The sequence below is a fragment of the Monodon monoceros genome, unplaced genomic scaffold (assembly GCF_005190385.1).
Source record: "Monodon monoceros isolate NGI ecotype Baffin Bay Population unplaced genomic scaffold, NGI_Narwhal_1 Super_Scaffold_12, whole genome shotgun sequence".
Classification (NCBI taxonomy): Eukaryota; Metazoa; Chordata; class Mammalia; order Artiodactyla; family Monodontidae; genus Monodon; species Monodon monoceros.
In genome coordinates, this window is record NW_021703768.1 from 158,496,965 (window position 1) to 158,514,150 (window position 17,186).

General features: G+C 44.0%; 1 protein-coding gene across 1 annotated transcript; it reads right to left on the reverse strand.

Moving 5' to 3' along the window:
- Nucleotides 1-1,834: 1,834 nt before the first annotated feature.
- Nucleotides 1,835-16,539, reverse strand: LOC114893251 (zinc finger protein 555-like). Its single transcript, XM_029218935.1, is given in 5 exon segments — nt 1,835-3,134; nt 3,137-4,539; nt 5,304-5,364; nt 5,917-6,043; nt 16,458-16,539. Coding segments are annotated over 5 exon segments (1,677 nt in total). The 5' UTR covers nt 16,461-16,539; the 3' UTR covers nt 1,835-3,051.
- Between the last annotated feature and the right edge of the window lie 647 nt (nt 16,540-17,186).

The window sequence follows — 17,186 nt, forward strand, 5'->3', positions numbered from 1 at the left end:
TCTAAAATTCAGAAATCACACTTGCCTTCCAGTGTTAAATATCCAACACTTCCCAATAAAGATTAAGCAAAACTAAAACCTTCAAACCTGACATTCCATTTTTATGAGCTACATGAGTTTGGGCAACTCTGTGCTCCCCGTGCTTGTCATCCTCTGAATGATAGGAGGGAAGGAGGTACAGATGATTGTCAAGTCACATCAAACTATGGAGTGCTATGAAAACCTAAGTTAGCACGGAAAAAAAAATTAGAGATTAGACATCAACTGCTCTTTAATAAAAATAACTGACTGCTTCTGTTCTACCAATTAGTTTTAGACAACCTCAACTACTTATGCTTTCTACACTCACCAAGCACCAGCCCAAATCGGAAAATATATTCTTCCAAACAACCTCTGACTGGTACATCCCACTGTCTGTGCACTCATTCAAATTGCTATAACTCAATACATCCACTTTCTTTGGTCAAACCAATGTGGTCCTGGTGGCTTTTGGCTAGAGACCATTGACAAAACCATTATTTAAGCTTTTATTATTAACAAAGAATAAGCAATCCATTTAATGACAGATGTTGATGTAACAATAAAAATGTTTATATGACAAAAACCACCTTAACTTGTATATGCCAGCTAATATTGTCTCAGACTGTATAATGCTTAAATTAACAATATTAGTTGATTTAAATCCATAATTGCAATGGAATACTTTAACATATTCTCAGTACATGAAAAATAATACATTTGTATTACGGATTGAACTGTGTTCCCCCCCAAATTCATATGTTAAAAGTTCCAGTATCTCAGAATGTGACCTTATTTGAAAATACGGTTGTTGCAGATATAAGTAGTTAAGATGAGGTCATACTAGAATAGGATGGGCCCTAACCCAATATGTATGGTGTCCTTATAAAAAGAATGCCATATGAAGAGACAGGCATGCACAAGTAGAATGCCATGTGAAGATTTTTTTTTTGGCGGGGGGAGCTGCATTGGGTCTTCGTTGCTGAGCGTGGGCTTTCTCTAGTTGCTGCGAGCGGGGGCTACTCTTCGCTGCAGTGCGCAGGTTTCTCTTGTTGCGAAGCACTGGCTCTAGGTGCATGGGCTCCAGCAGCTGTGGCATGTGGGCTCAGTAGTTGTGGCGCACAGGCTTAGTTGCTCTGTAGCATGTGGGATCTTCCTGGACCAGGGCTCGAACCCGTGTCCCCTGCATTGGTAGGCGGATTCTTAACCACTGTGCCACCAGGGAAGCCCCCATGAGAAGATTAGTTATGCTTGTTGCAAGCCAATGAGCTAACAGAAGCTAGGAGAGTGCTGGAACACATCCTTCCTTAGCACTTTCAGAGGAAGCATGGTCCTTCCAACATCTTAACTTTGGACTTCTGCTTCCAGAACTGTGAGACAAAAATTTCTGTTGCTCTAGCCACCCAGCTGTGTGGTGCTTTGTTACAGAAGCCCTAGGAAACTAATACAGTTTGTATACAAGTGATTTGGAAACACAGTAAACAAGATTTTTCTTGAAAATAAACACTGTTTTTAGTGACTTAGAATCAAACATAATAATTAAACCCATATCAAGGAACTGCATTCAGCTCTAACAGACATCTCCCCAAATTCACGAGGAGTATGTTTGTTCTCATGTAGGACCGAGTCAACGCATTTAAAAATACAGTAGGACTTCCCTGGTGATGCAGTGGTTAAGACTCTGCACTTCCACTGCAGAGGGCACAGGTTTGATCCCTGGTCAGGGAAGTTCTGCATGCCACATGGTGCAGCCGGAAAAAAAAAAAAAAAAAAGAAAAAAGGAAAAAAATACAATACCTTAACAAAGTCCCACGGGTTGTTTTGTTTTCCTACAACATTGTAGCTTTTGTGGTAGAATCACGATCAGAGTCACTAAAAGTTTTGAGAACAAAGAGTCTGCTATACAAATTAGACCTTGTAAAATATGTTAACATCTAGAGAAGAGTGGAATCACAGCATCAGAGATCACTAAACATGAGTCTGAATTAGTGGTCTGCAGGACATGTTAGGGTTTGTAGGAAAATCCAAATTGTGAGTGCCTGACCACATGACTGAATCCCTGACACCAAGCTCTTGGAGGTATTTATGGAAGCCTATAACTCTGAGAAAAATAGAAATCAAGTACTTGGAATTTCTTTTGATGATACTCTTGATTGGTAAGGCCAACAATCAGGAAAACGGGCTGAAAGCTGGTTTCCAAGTAGGCCCTATGCATCTCTCTCTCGTATTTTAATGTGGCTGCAAAAACTTAGTAATGGCTTCATTTCTGCCTTCCAAATCTCATGCCAATAGGCTACTGGTAAATTCGAACACAGAATCATAAAGGGAAGGGATTTTGGGAACTGTAGCTCCTAACATTACCCATGCTGACGTAACACAATCCAGAACTCTGTATCTCATGATCACATCACAAGCGTCTCTTAAGTAAAAACCCACTGTTTAATTCACTATCACAAGCAAGGACAAAGTGAAGGACAAAAGCTGAAAGTAACAATTCACATGAGACTGTACACTTGGAAGAACTCTGCATAATTACAAATTTCTGCCAAATATTTAGAAGAAAAACAGAATAAGATTCCACTGGCCTAAACAAATATTCTCTCAATCCATGGTGGAAAACATATAATGGTTGATTATCCAATATCTGCCACACTAAGCCAGTAGGAAAATACAAACAAATACCACAGTGTCATTGTTCCAATAACCCCTTTAAGGACAATTTAAAGAACTAACATATTAAAACTACTTATATATTAAAAATACACTTCAAATCACCCATGAGTCCAACAAACTGTAAAGATGCTTTATTTCCTAAAACATAAGAAAAAACACTTCCTGCAAAATTTACGTACTGTAGCCAAAAGAGTACTTCAACAGTTAATTTTCATCTAAATGTTTATTTGCAAAAGAACTGGAAATACACTCCCTATGGGTCCACTTTAGTGATGAAGGGCTCATAAAGGCAATACCAGGTTTACAACTTTTGTAAGATTTCTCTCCTGATGTGAATTTTCTGAAGTACTGTGCATGAATTCATTTGCAGGAGGAGTTCCCGAGTTTCATATGTAGTGTTTCTTGGTAGTATGTATCCTCACATGTCTTCTTAAGGATGAGGAACAACTGAAGGCCTTCCCACACTGCTTACATTCATATGGTTTCTCTCCAGTGTGCATTCTCATATGTATTGGTAAAGATGAGGGCCATTTGAAGACTTTACCACATTCCTTACATTTGTAAGGTTTCTCTGCAGTGTGCGTCCTCACGTGCTGTTGCAAAAGTTCAGGCCAGCTGAAGGCTTTCCCACATTGCTTGCATTCATAAAGCTTCTCAGCAGTGTGCCTTCTCATGTGTCTTTGTAACGAGATGTGGCAACTGAAAGCTTTCCCACAGAGCTTGCATTCATATGATTTGTCTCCAGGATGCATTCTCACATGCTCTTGATAGCAAGCGGACAAACTGAAGGCTTTCCCACATTGCTTACATTCGTAGGGTTTCTCTTTAGTGTGTGTTCTTATATGTTTTCGCAAGGATATGGGCCAGTTGAAAGTTTTTCCACACTGCCTGCACTCGTAAGGTTTCTCTCCAGTGTGCACTCTCATGTGTCCTCGAAAGGATGAGGGGTGGCTGAATGCCTTACCACACTGGTTACATTCATAGGGTTTTTCTCCACCATGTGTCCTTTCATGCCTTCGAAATGACTGGGGATAAATGAAGGCTTTTCCACATTGCTTGCATTCATAGGGCTTCTCTCCAGTGTGAATCCTTTCATGGCTTCGAAAGGATTGGAGATAAATGAAGGTTTTCCCACACTGTTTACATTCATAGGGCTTCTCCCCCGTGTGTGTTATCATGTGCCTTCGAAAAGCCGAGGAATAACTGAAGGCTTCCCCACATTCCTTACATTTATGTGGTGTCTCCCCAGTGTGTGATATCATGTGTCTTCGAAAAGTTGAGGAATAACTGAAGGCTTCCCCACATTCCATACATTTATAGGGCTTCTCTCCAGTGTGTGTTATCATGTGTCTTCGAAAAGTTGAGGAATAACTGAAAGCTTTCCCACATTCCTTACATTTATATGGCTTCTCTCCAGTATGCGTTCTCACATGACTAGTAAGACTTGAAAAATCAATGAAGGCTTTCCCACATTGCTGACATTCATAGCTTTTCTCCGCAGTATGAATCCTTATATGCCGGTTGAGGGAAGAAGTACGAGGAAAAGTTTTTCCACATAATTTACACACATAGGGTCTCTCTCCACTGTGGGTTCTCACATGCGTCCTTAGGTGTGAATGACAGCTGTAGGCCTGCCCACATTCCTGACATTGATACGGTTTGTTTCCAGTGCAAACAGCGATGTGACTCTTGAGGGATGAATGATGCGTGAAGACTTTTCCATGTGTACTGCATTCATACCTTTTTACTCCAGTAAGAGTTTTCTGGTACAGGTTAAGATTTGGAGTCTGACTGAAGCCTTCCCCACATTGATCAGTACTTTCATGGAGTCTCTCCACCACGTGATTTCTGTTAAAAATGAGAAGCATTTTATCAATGGTTTGATTAATAATGATTTATTAGTAAGTACGAGAATTACATTTTCACCAATTTCAGTGGATGGATAGATTTTCTCCCTGACTTTTTTTTAAAAATAAATTTTATTTTATGTATTTATTTTTGGCTGCATTGGGTCTTCATTGCTGTGCGAGGGCTTTTCTCTAGTTGAGGTGAGCAGGGGCTACTCTTCGTTGCGGTGCGCAGGCTGCTCATTGTGGTGGCTTCTCTTGCTGCAGAGCACAGGCTCTAGGTGCACGGGCTTCAGTAGTTGTGGCACACAGGCTCAGTAGTTGTGGCTCACAGGCTCTAGAGTGCAGGCTCAGTAGTTGTGGCGCACGGGCTTAGTTGCTCCACAGCATGTGGGATCTTCCCCGACCAGGGCTTGAACCCACGTCCCCTGCACTGGCAGGAGGATTCCCAACCGCTGTGCTACCAGGGAAGCCCTATCTGACTTCTTTTAAAGTGGAATGAACTCAATGCCACAGAAGGGGGCTCAACCACAACGATTACAAAAACAATGTTTCTTAAACATGGGCTCTTCTGTTGATTGTTTTCAGCTGTTCCTATCACTCAACATCAATGTCACATTTAAGAAAAAAAATCATCGTGAAAATCTCTATGAATAAACAAATTTGATCTAGGCTTACATGTGTTTTGTTTGTTTGCTTTTTAAACTTTATGACATACTAAGATTCTCTCCTGAAATACTGCTTTCTCTCATGAGTGCAACTCACCTCAGATGTCTCCCTTGGTCTATGTGCTGATCTTCAAGGCTGAGTTCTTCCCAAATTTTTCCTAAGATGGAGGTCAAGGAATCATTTCCAGTGAACTTTGATATTTTATGCTCCTTGGATATTTTATTCCCATAAATATCCTGCTGAGAAACTGACCCATTGGCCTTAAATTGAGTCTCATCCTCTGAAAGCAAAAAGGTAACAAATCTTACAAGAAAGGAGGTACCTGTTAGCCAAAAAGGACACGGAGGAGTTTAGCTATGTCAAGACTTCATCAATAACAAGTATAAGGGGTCAAAATGGTAAGCACTTTAACAAAGTAAAATTCTCATATGGTTCAAAAACAGACCTCACTGGGCCCCCTAAGGCCCCATGAAATCTATATCCACCAATGATGCTAAGGGAGCTTTCTTTACAGAAAGAAGAACTCAGTTTAATACACAGATTCTCAGTCTCATGGGGAGAAGCTATTAGATTCTAAGTCTATGATGGTTATGACCATGTCTGTCTTATTAGTTAACGTATTCCCTTTCCACATCCAATTCTTGGAACAGTGATGTGCCAGAAATGCTTGTCTCTAAATGACTAAGTGAAGGAATGATGTCATTCTTACCCACTGAGGCCAGGTTTCTGAAGTTTTCCAGCATCACATCTCTGTAGAGCTCCCTCTGAGCAGAATCCAGCAAAGCCCATTCCTCCAGATTGAAGTCCACGGCCACATCCTCAAAGACCACCGAGTTCTGAAACACCCAAGATATGTGCAGGTGCATGGGTGAGACTCACAGCACTGAACAACTGGACTCAAGTCACAGGAAGTTCAAATAAGATTCCATGGTCATCTAACATCTACTCTGTGATCCAGTCATCACACCTCCTACTTTCTGTCCACAATCATAGATTATCCTCATAGATTTAACAGCATTAACACACTGAACTTATCTCTACACTTTTACTGTGACCATTCAAGGCTTATTCTTCTCCAACCAAAGGGTTTAGACCACATTGGAGAAACGAAAAAAAAATGCTATACAAATGAAATAATATTTGCATCTTAAGACCCATCAATCCCTTGTGACACAAGTGACTTTAGCTCCTTCCTACTGTACAACATCCATAAGCACATGAAGCCCAAGGTCAACCTGGATGAGGTTTAAGGAATACAAACACAATGAAGGACTGGGAACTTTTCCTTCTCTTTCCACCACCAAATATGAGAGGCCCATGGGCCTGTGGGAACCCAACTTGCTGCAAGGGCCTGCTAGCCATATTGTCTTTTTTTAACATCTTTATTGGAGTATAATTGCTTTACAGTGGTGTGTTAATTTCTGCTGTATAACAAAGTGAACTGGCTATATGTATACATATATCCCCATATCTCCTCCCTCTTGCATCTCCCTCCCACCCTCCCTAACCCACCCCTCTAGGTGGTCACAAAGCACCGAGCTGATCTCCCTGTGCTATACGGCTGCTTCCCACTAGCTATCTATTTTACATTTAGTAGTGTATATATGTCCATGCTACTCTCTCACTTCGTCCCAGCTTACCATTCCCCCTCCCCATGTACTCAAGTCCATTCTCTACATCTGCATCTTTATTTCTGTCCTGCTCCTAGGTTCTTCAGAGCCTTTTTTTTTAGATTCCATATATGTGTGTGTGTGTGTGTGTGTGTGTGTGTGTGTGTGTCAGCGTATGGTATTTGTTTTTCTCTTTCTGATTTACTTCACTCTGTATGACAGACTCTAGGTCCATCCAAGCCATACTGTCTTAAAGAACTCCAGGCCATCAGGACAGTCCAACTGGCTGAATGAAATATTTCTTTTGAAGAAGTATTAATTTTAACATTTTTGTGTAATAGTTATCACCAGCTCAGTTTCTACTCTTTTCCTCTGTGTATTTTCATGAAAATAGGAAGTCAGAACTGCATACGTTCCCTACACTACTGAGCCAGTGCTGCTGCCCACCAGTTCTGAGTTCACACACACACACACACACATTACATGATGCCAAAACAGCTCTCCTACCAGACCCATAAAAGAGTACTCTTGCTGACCTTGAGGATAAGGTTAAGAGCCCTACTTTGCAAAGGACTTTAACATCAAAAACATCTGACAGTGGGCTTCACTAGTGGTGCAGTGGTTGAGAATCCGCCTGCCAACGCAAGGGACACAGGTTTGAGCCCTGGTCTGGGAAGATCCCACGTGCCGCGGAGCAACTAAGCCCGTGCGCCACAACTACTGAGCCCGCGTGCCTAGAGCCCGTGCTCCACAACAAAAGAAGCCACCGCAATGAGAAGCACCACAACGAAGAGTAGCCCCCGGTCACCACAACTAGAGAAACGCCCACGTGCAGCAACGAAGACCAAATGCAGACAAAAAGAAATTAATTAATTTAAAAAAGAAAACATCTGACAGCAAATTTAGCCTTGAGTATAAAATATATAGAGGATTCAGCAGTGCTTTCCTACAAAGGAAACACTCCCTTGCCTCAAATTCCAGGAGACAGTGATTCCACACAAACCATCCTAGAGGCTGCACTCTCAATTTCTCTCACGTCCATGTCCCTCCCCTGGTGGGCACATGAGCGTGTCAGGCCAACCCCTAAGCACAGGGACCACTGAGCTGCATGCCTCCCTTAAGCCATGGGTTTTTAAAAAGTTCATCAACCCGCTGACATCCATGAGCATGGGAAAGAAAACACTCTCATATAATAATCCTGATGCCAGTATTTAGTACATATTCAACGGAGTAGCAGCATAACAGGAATATCTCTACTGTACAGGGAACAACAGGAGCTTCTGGAGCTTCTGGAGGTGAGATGCTCTCTGTACAGTTATCTGTAGTGTTTCCTCTACTTAGTGTGCAGGAAAGGAGTTGACATTGCAAACCTTAACTTTATCCTTGGCAGTGACTGCTTGCAAGGTTGGCCTTGGCCAGTGTGTGGGAACTTTAATTTCTGAAGGTTTCACATCACCCTAATTATTACTCCCTGTCTCTGACTGTGCAGACAACACTGTTAGTGCTGAGCACCTGCTTTTCGCCTGGGAGTCTGGGCTTTGGGTCCTTGTTGCGCAGAGGATGCTCACATGATCAGCTGTGAGCTGATAAAAACCCCCGGTGAACTGAGTCCCCAGTGAGCCTCCGGTAGATGGTATTTTACATGCTGTCACAACTCATCGCTGGGGCTATCAGGTGTGTTATGTGCGACCCCACTGGGAAAGGACTCTTAAAAGCCTGCACCTGGTTTCCTTCAGATTTCTCCTCATGCGCCTTTTCCCTTTGCTGATTCTGCTGTGCTCTTTTGTTATAACAAATCACAGTCATGACTCCAACGATATGCTGTCACGTGAGTCCTACCTGCAGGACCTAGGGGTGGTTTTGGGGACACCAGACACATTAGAACTGGGATTTGCTAGAGCAACCCTGATTCACTAAAATATGGCAAAAGCACTGTCTTGGAAGTGGGAGAGTGAAGGAGGAGGGGATGGCAAACCTTTGCAGCAGGGTAGCTATGGAGTCATCCAGGGTATGAAAGGGCAGCTGTCTGGTGTGAGGCTAAAAGTTGATTGAGGTGTGGGAATTCCCTGGCTGTCCAGTAGTTAGGACTCGGCGCTTTCACTGCTGGGGCCTGGGTTCCATCCCTGGTCGGGGAACTAAGATCCCACAAGCTGTGCCGGGGCAAAAAAAAAAAAAGTTGACTGAGGTAAAAATAAGCAATCCAACTCCAGGAGGTCTGGCTCACTGGATATACCAGCTGCCTGTGGCCATGGGGGCCAAGTGAGAAGAAAATCAAAGTTCAGCACAGGTGACACCTGTGATTTTTGCTCTCTCTTCCAGGCAGGAGGAGAAAGGGCTGGCAAGTTCCCAAAAGTGAGCTTTGGATAGGCAAAAAATGTTAAAAGATTGTACTGCATCAGGAGAAAAAAAGTTAAATCAGTTCCTAGAGCTGAAACAAAATTTTAGACAAACCAAAGGGGAGGGGACAGCCAGCCTTTCTTCAGCCTAGCTGCTGGGCCTCCTGGCCCACCCACATGTGCCAGCCAGTATCTTCCCAGCTGTAACGCTATCCCTGTAAACGCTAAATATGTTTACAGAGATAGGCTGAAATCCTAACCCCTGATACCTATAAATGTGACCTTACTTGGAAACAGGGTCTTTGCAAATGTAATCAAACTAAGATGAGGTCATTAGGATGGGCCCTAATCCAATGACTGGTGTCCATAGGAGACAGGGAAAATGCCATGTGAAGACAGAGCCACACAGAGAAGGCAGCAGAGGAAGAAGATGGACACAGAGACTGGAATCATGCTGCCACAAGCAATGGAACGCCTGGGGATATAGAAGGTATGAGAGACAGGAAATGACCCCAGGACCCTAGAGAATTCTGAGGGAGCATGATCCTGCCAACACCTTCATTTCGGACTTCAGCCTCCAGAAATGTGAGAGAACACCCACATTGTGGTAATTTGTTATGGCAGCCCTCGGAAATGAACACAAGGTTTGACTGCAATGAGGGAAAAAAAGGGGGGGGGTTTTTTTTTTTTACTTAAAATGGTTTTGTTTTGTGGCTAATGCACCTGCTTGGATGGTAAAAATGGATACTAATGGTATCTGCTTGTAATTTTATAAATGCTAGAGAGATCATCCCCATCAGTGCTAAGAAAAATGAGACACAGCTTCCTTGCTGTTTCCAACTGGTGCCTGGATTGGAATTGGAACCCTAAGTATCAGAAACAAGATTAGGTCTCCATAAATGATTTTTTACTATGACTTTTACCCACTGGAGGTTCAAAAAGAGGTAAACAGGGACTTCCCTGGTGGTGCAGTGGTTAAGAATCTGCCTGCCAATGCAGGGGATACGGGTTCAAGCCCTGATCCAGGAAGATCCCACATGCCATGGAGCAACTAAACCCATGTGCCACAACTACCGAGCCTGCACTCTAGAGCCCATGAGCCACAACTACTGAGCCCACACGCCTAGAGCCTGTGCTCTGCTACAAGAGAAGCCACCACAATGAGAAACCCGTGCACCGCAACAAAGAGTAGCCCCCGCTCACTGCAACTAGAGAAAGCCCGCATGAAGTGATGAAGACCCAACACAGCCAAAAATAAATAAATAAATAAATAATTTTTAAAAAGAGGTAAACAAAATGAAAAAACAGGCAATCTTTAAGTAAAGATATACTTTTGGAATTTTAGGTAGAAGTTTTCAGTTTGCTAAAAAGCTCTTTTGAAAACCTATTTCGGATGACCTTCAGAGGCTGATTGCCCAGCAGGGGCTTAGCTGGGACTCTAAGGCAGACAAGACAAGAAGGGATTAGGACAGTCTCAATGCAGGGAGAAAGGTACCCAATCTTGCTGACTTTGCTTTATTCTTGCAGTCAGAAATCACAGCCATGAGCAGACTATACACCGAAGCCTGGGAGGCCTCCTAGTGAATCTCTGAACCTAGGGTGGTCATGGGGACTGCTACAGACTGAAGGTTTGTGTTCCCCCAAAATTCACGTCAAAACCTAATCCCCAGTGTGATGGTGTTTGGAGGTGGGCCTTTTGGAGGTGGCCAGGAATGGGATTTGCCCTTATAAAAAGGACCCAGAGAGCTCCCTGGACCCTTCTGCTGTGTGAGGACACAGTGAGAAGACGGCCACCTACAAACCAGGAAGCAGACTCTCACCAGACACCGAATCTTCTGGTGCCTTGATCTTGGACTTCCAGCCTCCAGAACTGTGAGAAACAAAGGTCTGCTGTGTATAAGCCACCCAGCTTACAGGTGCCCCAGCTGACTAAGACAGGGACTCCCAACACACCTAGCTTGAAACCATCAAATATTTAACACTTTACAATATTAATTTTTTTCTTTTTTTTTGTTTTTGTGGGATTTTCTTCGTTCTTTTTAAAAAAATTTTTTTGTTATATTACAATACTAATTTTTTAAATGTGCCATTGAGCACACATTATATGAGAAAGACAAATATACTTATAATAACTCTGTAAAGCAGACATGATTAAAACGAGTTCACAGCAGAGGAAATGGAGAACAGTGAATTAATAACATCATGCCAGCTTGGCACACTTGCCCTTCTTTCACACACACCTCACAGTTGTTTTGCTAGTGTGACTGTTACTTCCCACTGTGATGAGGAGATAAGCTAGCTTCTGCCGGGCGCTGTGGAGAGCAGCCAACAGAAACATCCTATTCCATCCTTACATCTCACACTGCTTCTCCTGCCAAAGCCCCGTGCCCATGCAAAAACGCTTTGTTTGAAGACCTGACCTCTGGCTCTTTCATTTAGTAAAATTTGTTTAGGTTACAGTACTTGCAGGCACTAGGGCTACAGCACTAACAAAACAAAAATTCTGAACCATGTGGATCTTAAATTCTTTTGGAGGAAAGCAGTAAATAAGCAAATCAAATATAATTACTGAGGAAAATGTGGCAGAGCAAGGGGATTTGGAGGGGCATATATATATGGGGGGGCAGAGATTTTCACGTGTGTGTATATACACGTTGATATCGATACACATATATATGAATGAATGGCTGCAGGGCAGAGTAAGGGAGAACAGTAAAATAACCATTTGAGATAAGACTTCAAACTGGCACCTAAAAATCTAAATAACAAATATATACATATATATACACACATAATTACATATAATTACATACATCTTCACGTAATTCAACATACTCAACATACTGGTCATATTTGGAGAGTGGCAGAGGGGTCTGCCACTGGGGTTCATTTCAAGCCTTTTAAGAAAGCTTGTTCTACATTTAGGGCTGAGTTTCATTTAACAGAGGATTACTTTTTTTAAACATTTCTGTCAACTGTACGTATGTCACATGCATTTTCCTGCACTGATGTTATATGATACAACAGAAAACTCTAAAATCAATTCACAGGATTTACCTGTAATCATCTTAGAGCTGCTGAAAGCCATTTTATAATATTCAACAGTCATACATAAAAGAACACTCTTACCAATGGGGAAAAGATGGTAATGTGCATGACTGGATAAAGGAAAATGGACAAAGGAATATTCAAACGAGACCAAAGAACATATAAATGGCATGAAATTCACTGTTTTCTCCAAGACAATCAGGTACAAATGAAGTGTGGACAGATGACCTGACTCTCAGTCAACATTACATTAGCAATCCAATCTGGAAAATGCACAAATGTGCAATGCCAGGAGACACTTGTCTTAATGCCTAACTCAACAGCTGCACATGTATGACACCAACAGAACACAAAGATAATCGTACAATAAGATTCTGAACAAGATCTCAGGATAAAAATTCAACATAAAAATAAATTTCATTACCTTTCTAATTAATAGCAACAGCAAGTTGGAAAGTTCACTTTAAAAAGATAACACATACATTAACAAATGGGACCTAATGAAACTTAAACGCTTTGCACAGCAAAGGAACCCATAAACAAGATGAAAAGACAATCCTCAGAATGAGAGAAAATATTTGCAAACGAAGCAACGGACAAAGGATTAATCTCCAAAATATACAAACAGCTCATGCAGCTCAATATCAAAAAAACAAACATTGCAATTAAAAATGGGCAGAAGACCTAAATAGACATTTCTCCAAAGAAGACATACAGATGGCCAACAAACACATGAAAAGATGCTCAACAACACTAATTATCAGAGAAATGCAAATCAAAACCACAATGAGGTATCACCTCACACCGGCCAGAATGGCCATCATCAAAAAATCTACAAACAGGGTTTCCCTGGTGGCGCAGTGGTTAAGAATCCGCCTGCCAATGCAGGGGACACAGATTCAAACCCTGATCTGGGAAGATCCCACATGCCGCAGAGCAACTAAGCCCATGTGCCACAACTACTGAGCCTGTGCTCTAGGGCCCGTGAGCCACAACTACTGAGCCCACGCACCACAACGACTGAGCCCACGAGCCCCAACTACTGAAGCCCATGCGCCTAGAGCCCGTGCTCTGCAACAAGAGAAGCAACCACAAAGAGAAGCCCGCGCACTGCAACGAAGAGTAGCCCCCACTCACCACAACTAGAGAAAGCCCACGCGCAGCAACTAAGACCCAATGCAGCCAAAAATAAATAAATAAATAAATAAATTTAAGAAAAAATCTACAAACAGGACTTCCCTGGTGGCGCAGTGGTTAAGAATCGCCTGCCAATGCAGGGGACACAGATTCGAACCCTGGTCTGGGAAGATCCCACATGCCGTGAACCAACTAAGCCCATGTGCCACAACTACTGAGCCTGCCCTCTAGAGCCTGTGAGCCACAACTATTGAGCCTGCAAGCCACAACTACTGAAGCCCACACACCTAGAGCCTGTGCTCTGCAACAAGAGAAGCCACTGCAATGAGAAGCCCATGCACCTCAACAAAGAGCAGCCCCCGCTCGCCGCAAATAGAGAAAGCCCACACACAGCAACGAAGACCCAACGCAGCCAAAAAAATTAATTAATTTTAAAAACACTTAGACAAAAAGTCTACAAACAATAAATGTGGAGAAAAGGGAACCCTCATGCACTGTCAGTGGGAATGTAAATTGATACAGCCACTATGCAGAACAGTATGGAGGTTCCTTAGAAAACTAAAAACAGAAGTACCAAATGACCCAGCAACCCCATTACTGGGCATACACCCAGAGAAAATCATAATTCAAAAACACACATGCACCCCAATGTTCATTGCAGCACTATTTATAATAGCCAGGACATGGAAGCAACCTAAGTGTAGAACATGTGCTACATATATACAATGGAATATTACTCAGCCACAAAAAAGAATGAAATTGGGTCATTTGTAGAGATGTGGATGGACCTAGAGGCTGTCATACAAAGTGAAGTTAAGTCAGAAAGAGAAAAACAAATATTGTATATTGACGCACATATATTTGGAATCTATAAAAATGGTACAGATGATCTTATTTGCAAAGCAGAAGTAGAGACACAGACAAAGAGAACAAACGTATGGATACCAAGGGAGAGGTGGGGGGGGAAGAATTGGGATAATGGGATTGACATATATGCACTATTGATACTATGTATAAAACAGATAACTAGGGCTTCCCTGGTGGCGCAGTGGTTGAGAGTCCGCCTGCCGATGCAGGGGACACGGGTTCATGCCCCGGTCCGGGAAGATCCCACATGCCACAGAGCGGCTAGGCCCGTGAGCCATGGCTGCTGAGCCTGCGTGTCTGGAGCCTGTGCTCCGCAACGGGAGAGGCCACAACAGTGAGAGGCCCACATACCGCAAAAAATAAATAAATAAATAAATAAATAACGATAACTAATGAGAATCTACTGTATAGCACAGGGAACTCTACTCAGTGTTCCGTTGTGACCAAAATGGGAAGGAAATCCAAAAAAGAGGGGATATATGTATATGTATAGCTGATTCACTCTGCTGTACAGTAGAAACTAACATAACATCGTAAAGCAACTATACTCCAATAAAAATTAATTTTAAAAAAGGTAAAAAGATAACACATACAGCAGAAACCAACACATTGTTAATCAACTATACTCCAATAAAAATTATTACTCAAAAAAAAAAGATAACACATACCATGGTAAAAACCAAATTGAAGTAGTACAAAATCAATTTAATGAAGGCTATAAAAAGAACCTAACAAAAATTTTAAAACATGAAGGATAATAACAAAGCAAAATGAAATAAATGACAAGATGGCACATGTTCTTAAAAAGAAATCAGTGTTACCAAGATATCAACCCTCCCAAGACAGAGTCTTTATAAAATTCCATAAAATTGCCAAACCAGATGTTTTTTAGGATTTGACAAATACTAACTTTACACACAAATGCCCCCAAACAGCCAAAATATTCTGAAGTACCAGGCAGGAATCCGTCTATCACACTGCAAGGGTTTTAAAGCAGCAGCAACTCCTGACAGGACGGAATTGGCAAAGGAATGGACGACTAAATCTACAGAAAGGAACAGAGCCCCAGGCAGGCCTGTGGCTATGGGGAGGGGGAGACCTGATTCACCACAGGGTACCCACGGGAAGCCAAGCAGATATGATAGACACTTCCACACATGGGACAGGACAAACTGATATCATATCTAAGTAACATCCGTGTATTCCCACCTCTTCCATGGGCAATAACTAATTTACTGCAGATTTAAGCAAAGTGTGTTGCAGATAATAAAAAACAACAGTATCATCTACTGTCACAAATTAAATAACTGGTATTTTTGGTGAAATTTCACCTACCACACTATGTGGTACCGTATTCACTTCTCTGCAGCTGTTCAGGAAGGGACAGACCTGAGAAACTTACTACAGACAGGAGGAGATTTTAAAAGAATGTTTAACAAACGTAATGTATGACATTTTCTTTTTTTTTTTTCCTGAAACTCACCCCTTTGAAAGTATTTTATCTTATATTTCCTGCTGTACTAATTCAATGTATTTTACACTTGCTGAAAATCTGAGGTTCCAGTAAGTGAATACATCTTTTCAAGGTGAAAAACCCACGGAGGGGTTGTGCTGAACTGGTACCCAGACACAGATGACTCAGGGTCAAGTGCAACCACGCTACCACGAGGGGCACCCCTCCCCCACTGCTAACGTGCTCCCTGAACAAAGGACACCGGCTGTGTCCCCGCTGTGTCGCCAATGCATTTGGCTTTGGGGGTGGGAGGGGGTGAGGGGTGCTGCTCCACCTCACAGTGGGATTTCCTTGACCTTTGCGTTAGTTTTTCTCCCTTGTGTGGTTCTTGTGAGAACCCAGGGGGCAGGAATCATTTCCATCTTTTCCCCTCAGGCGTCCAGTCAGCTGACAAATAGTGTCCCTCCATGGAATGAGAACTGGGGCTGGGGTCATTTAGGACGGAGGACCTACCGGGAGACGCCCTCCCAGCCCAGGGCCCCCAAGCAGCTCTCCCCAGGCTCCCCGCCCGCCCCCGCAGGCTGTCGGCTGGGAGGAGCCGACCAGGGGCTGACGTTCCCGGACCCCCGAGAGGAGAGCAGTTGTGCACATCTAGGTCACCAAGATAGTCCTGAGACACCGGCCCCACAAGCGGGGGCTGGACAGGACGCCGGGACCCCACCCCGCGACCGCTTCCAGCCGGTTCCGGACGGTTCGTAACAGCCCCTCCCGGTCTCGGGCCCCGGTCCCGCGGACTCACCATCTCTGCCGGGCTCCCGGCTCTCCCAGGCGTCCTTGCCGCAGCCCGCGCAGGCGAGAGGTACGAAGAACTGACACCTGGGCCCACGCGGCGCAGGTGCGCAGGAGCGGCACGGCTAGCCGAGAACTACCCGCTCACGGGCTGGGAGCGTGCTCTGACTGGATGGTGCTCCTGGCACTCTCTTCCATCTGGCTGTTGATTGGGAGATGCTTCGCGCCCCACCGTCCTGACTGGACAGTGCGTCGGGCATTGCTACTGCCCGGGCCCCTGACTGGACGGTTTCCCGAGGCCCGCCCCCTGACTGGACGGTTTCCCGAGACCCGCCCCTGGAGCCCCTGATTGGATAGTTCTCTGGGCCCGGCCCGCGAGCGCCTGATTGTTCTCCGGGCACCGCCCCGCCGCATCTGATTGGACATTCCTCCCAGGCCCGCCCTCTGGTTATTGAGTGACAGGCCTTCGAAACACTTTGTGGGCCGATCCGCCCGCGCGGGACGTTGGCCCCGAGCAGAACCTGCCCTCGGGCGGTCGAACCCGGCGTCCTCCCGCAGTTCGGCGGCCCCTCCTTGTCCTCCTCCTGGACCGGGAAGTCCTGATTCAGTTTCCACGCGGAGCGTCCCTTGTACGGAGCCGGGACTGGACAGGATGGGACGGGGGAAGGAGAGGGTCTAGTGACTTCCGGGGTCAGGAGTCGGCCCGGGGGCGAGGTCACCGTGGAAACATATATTTGTT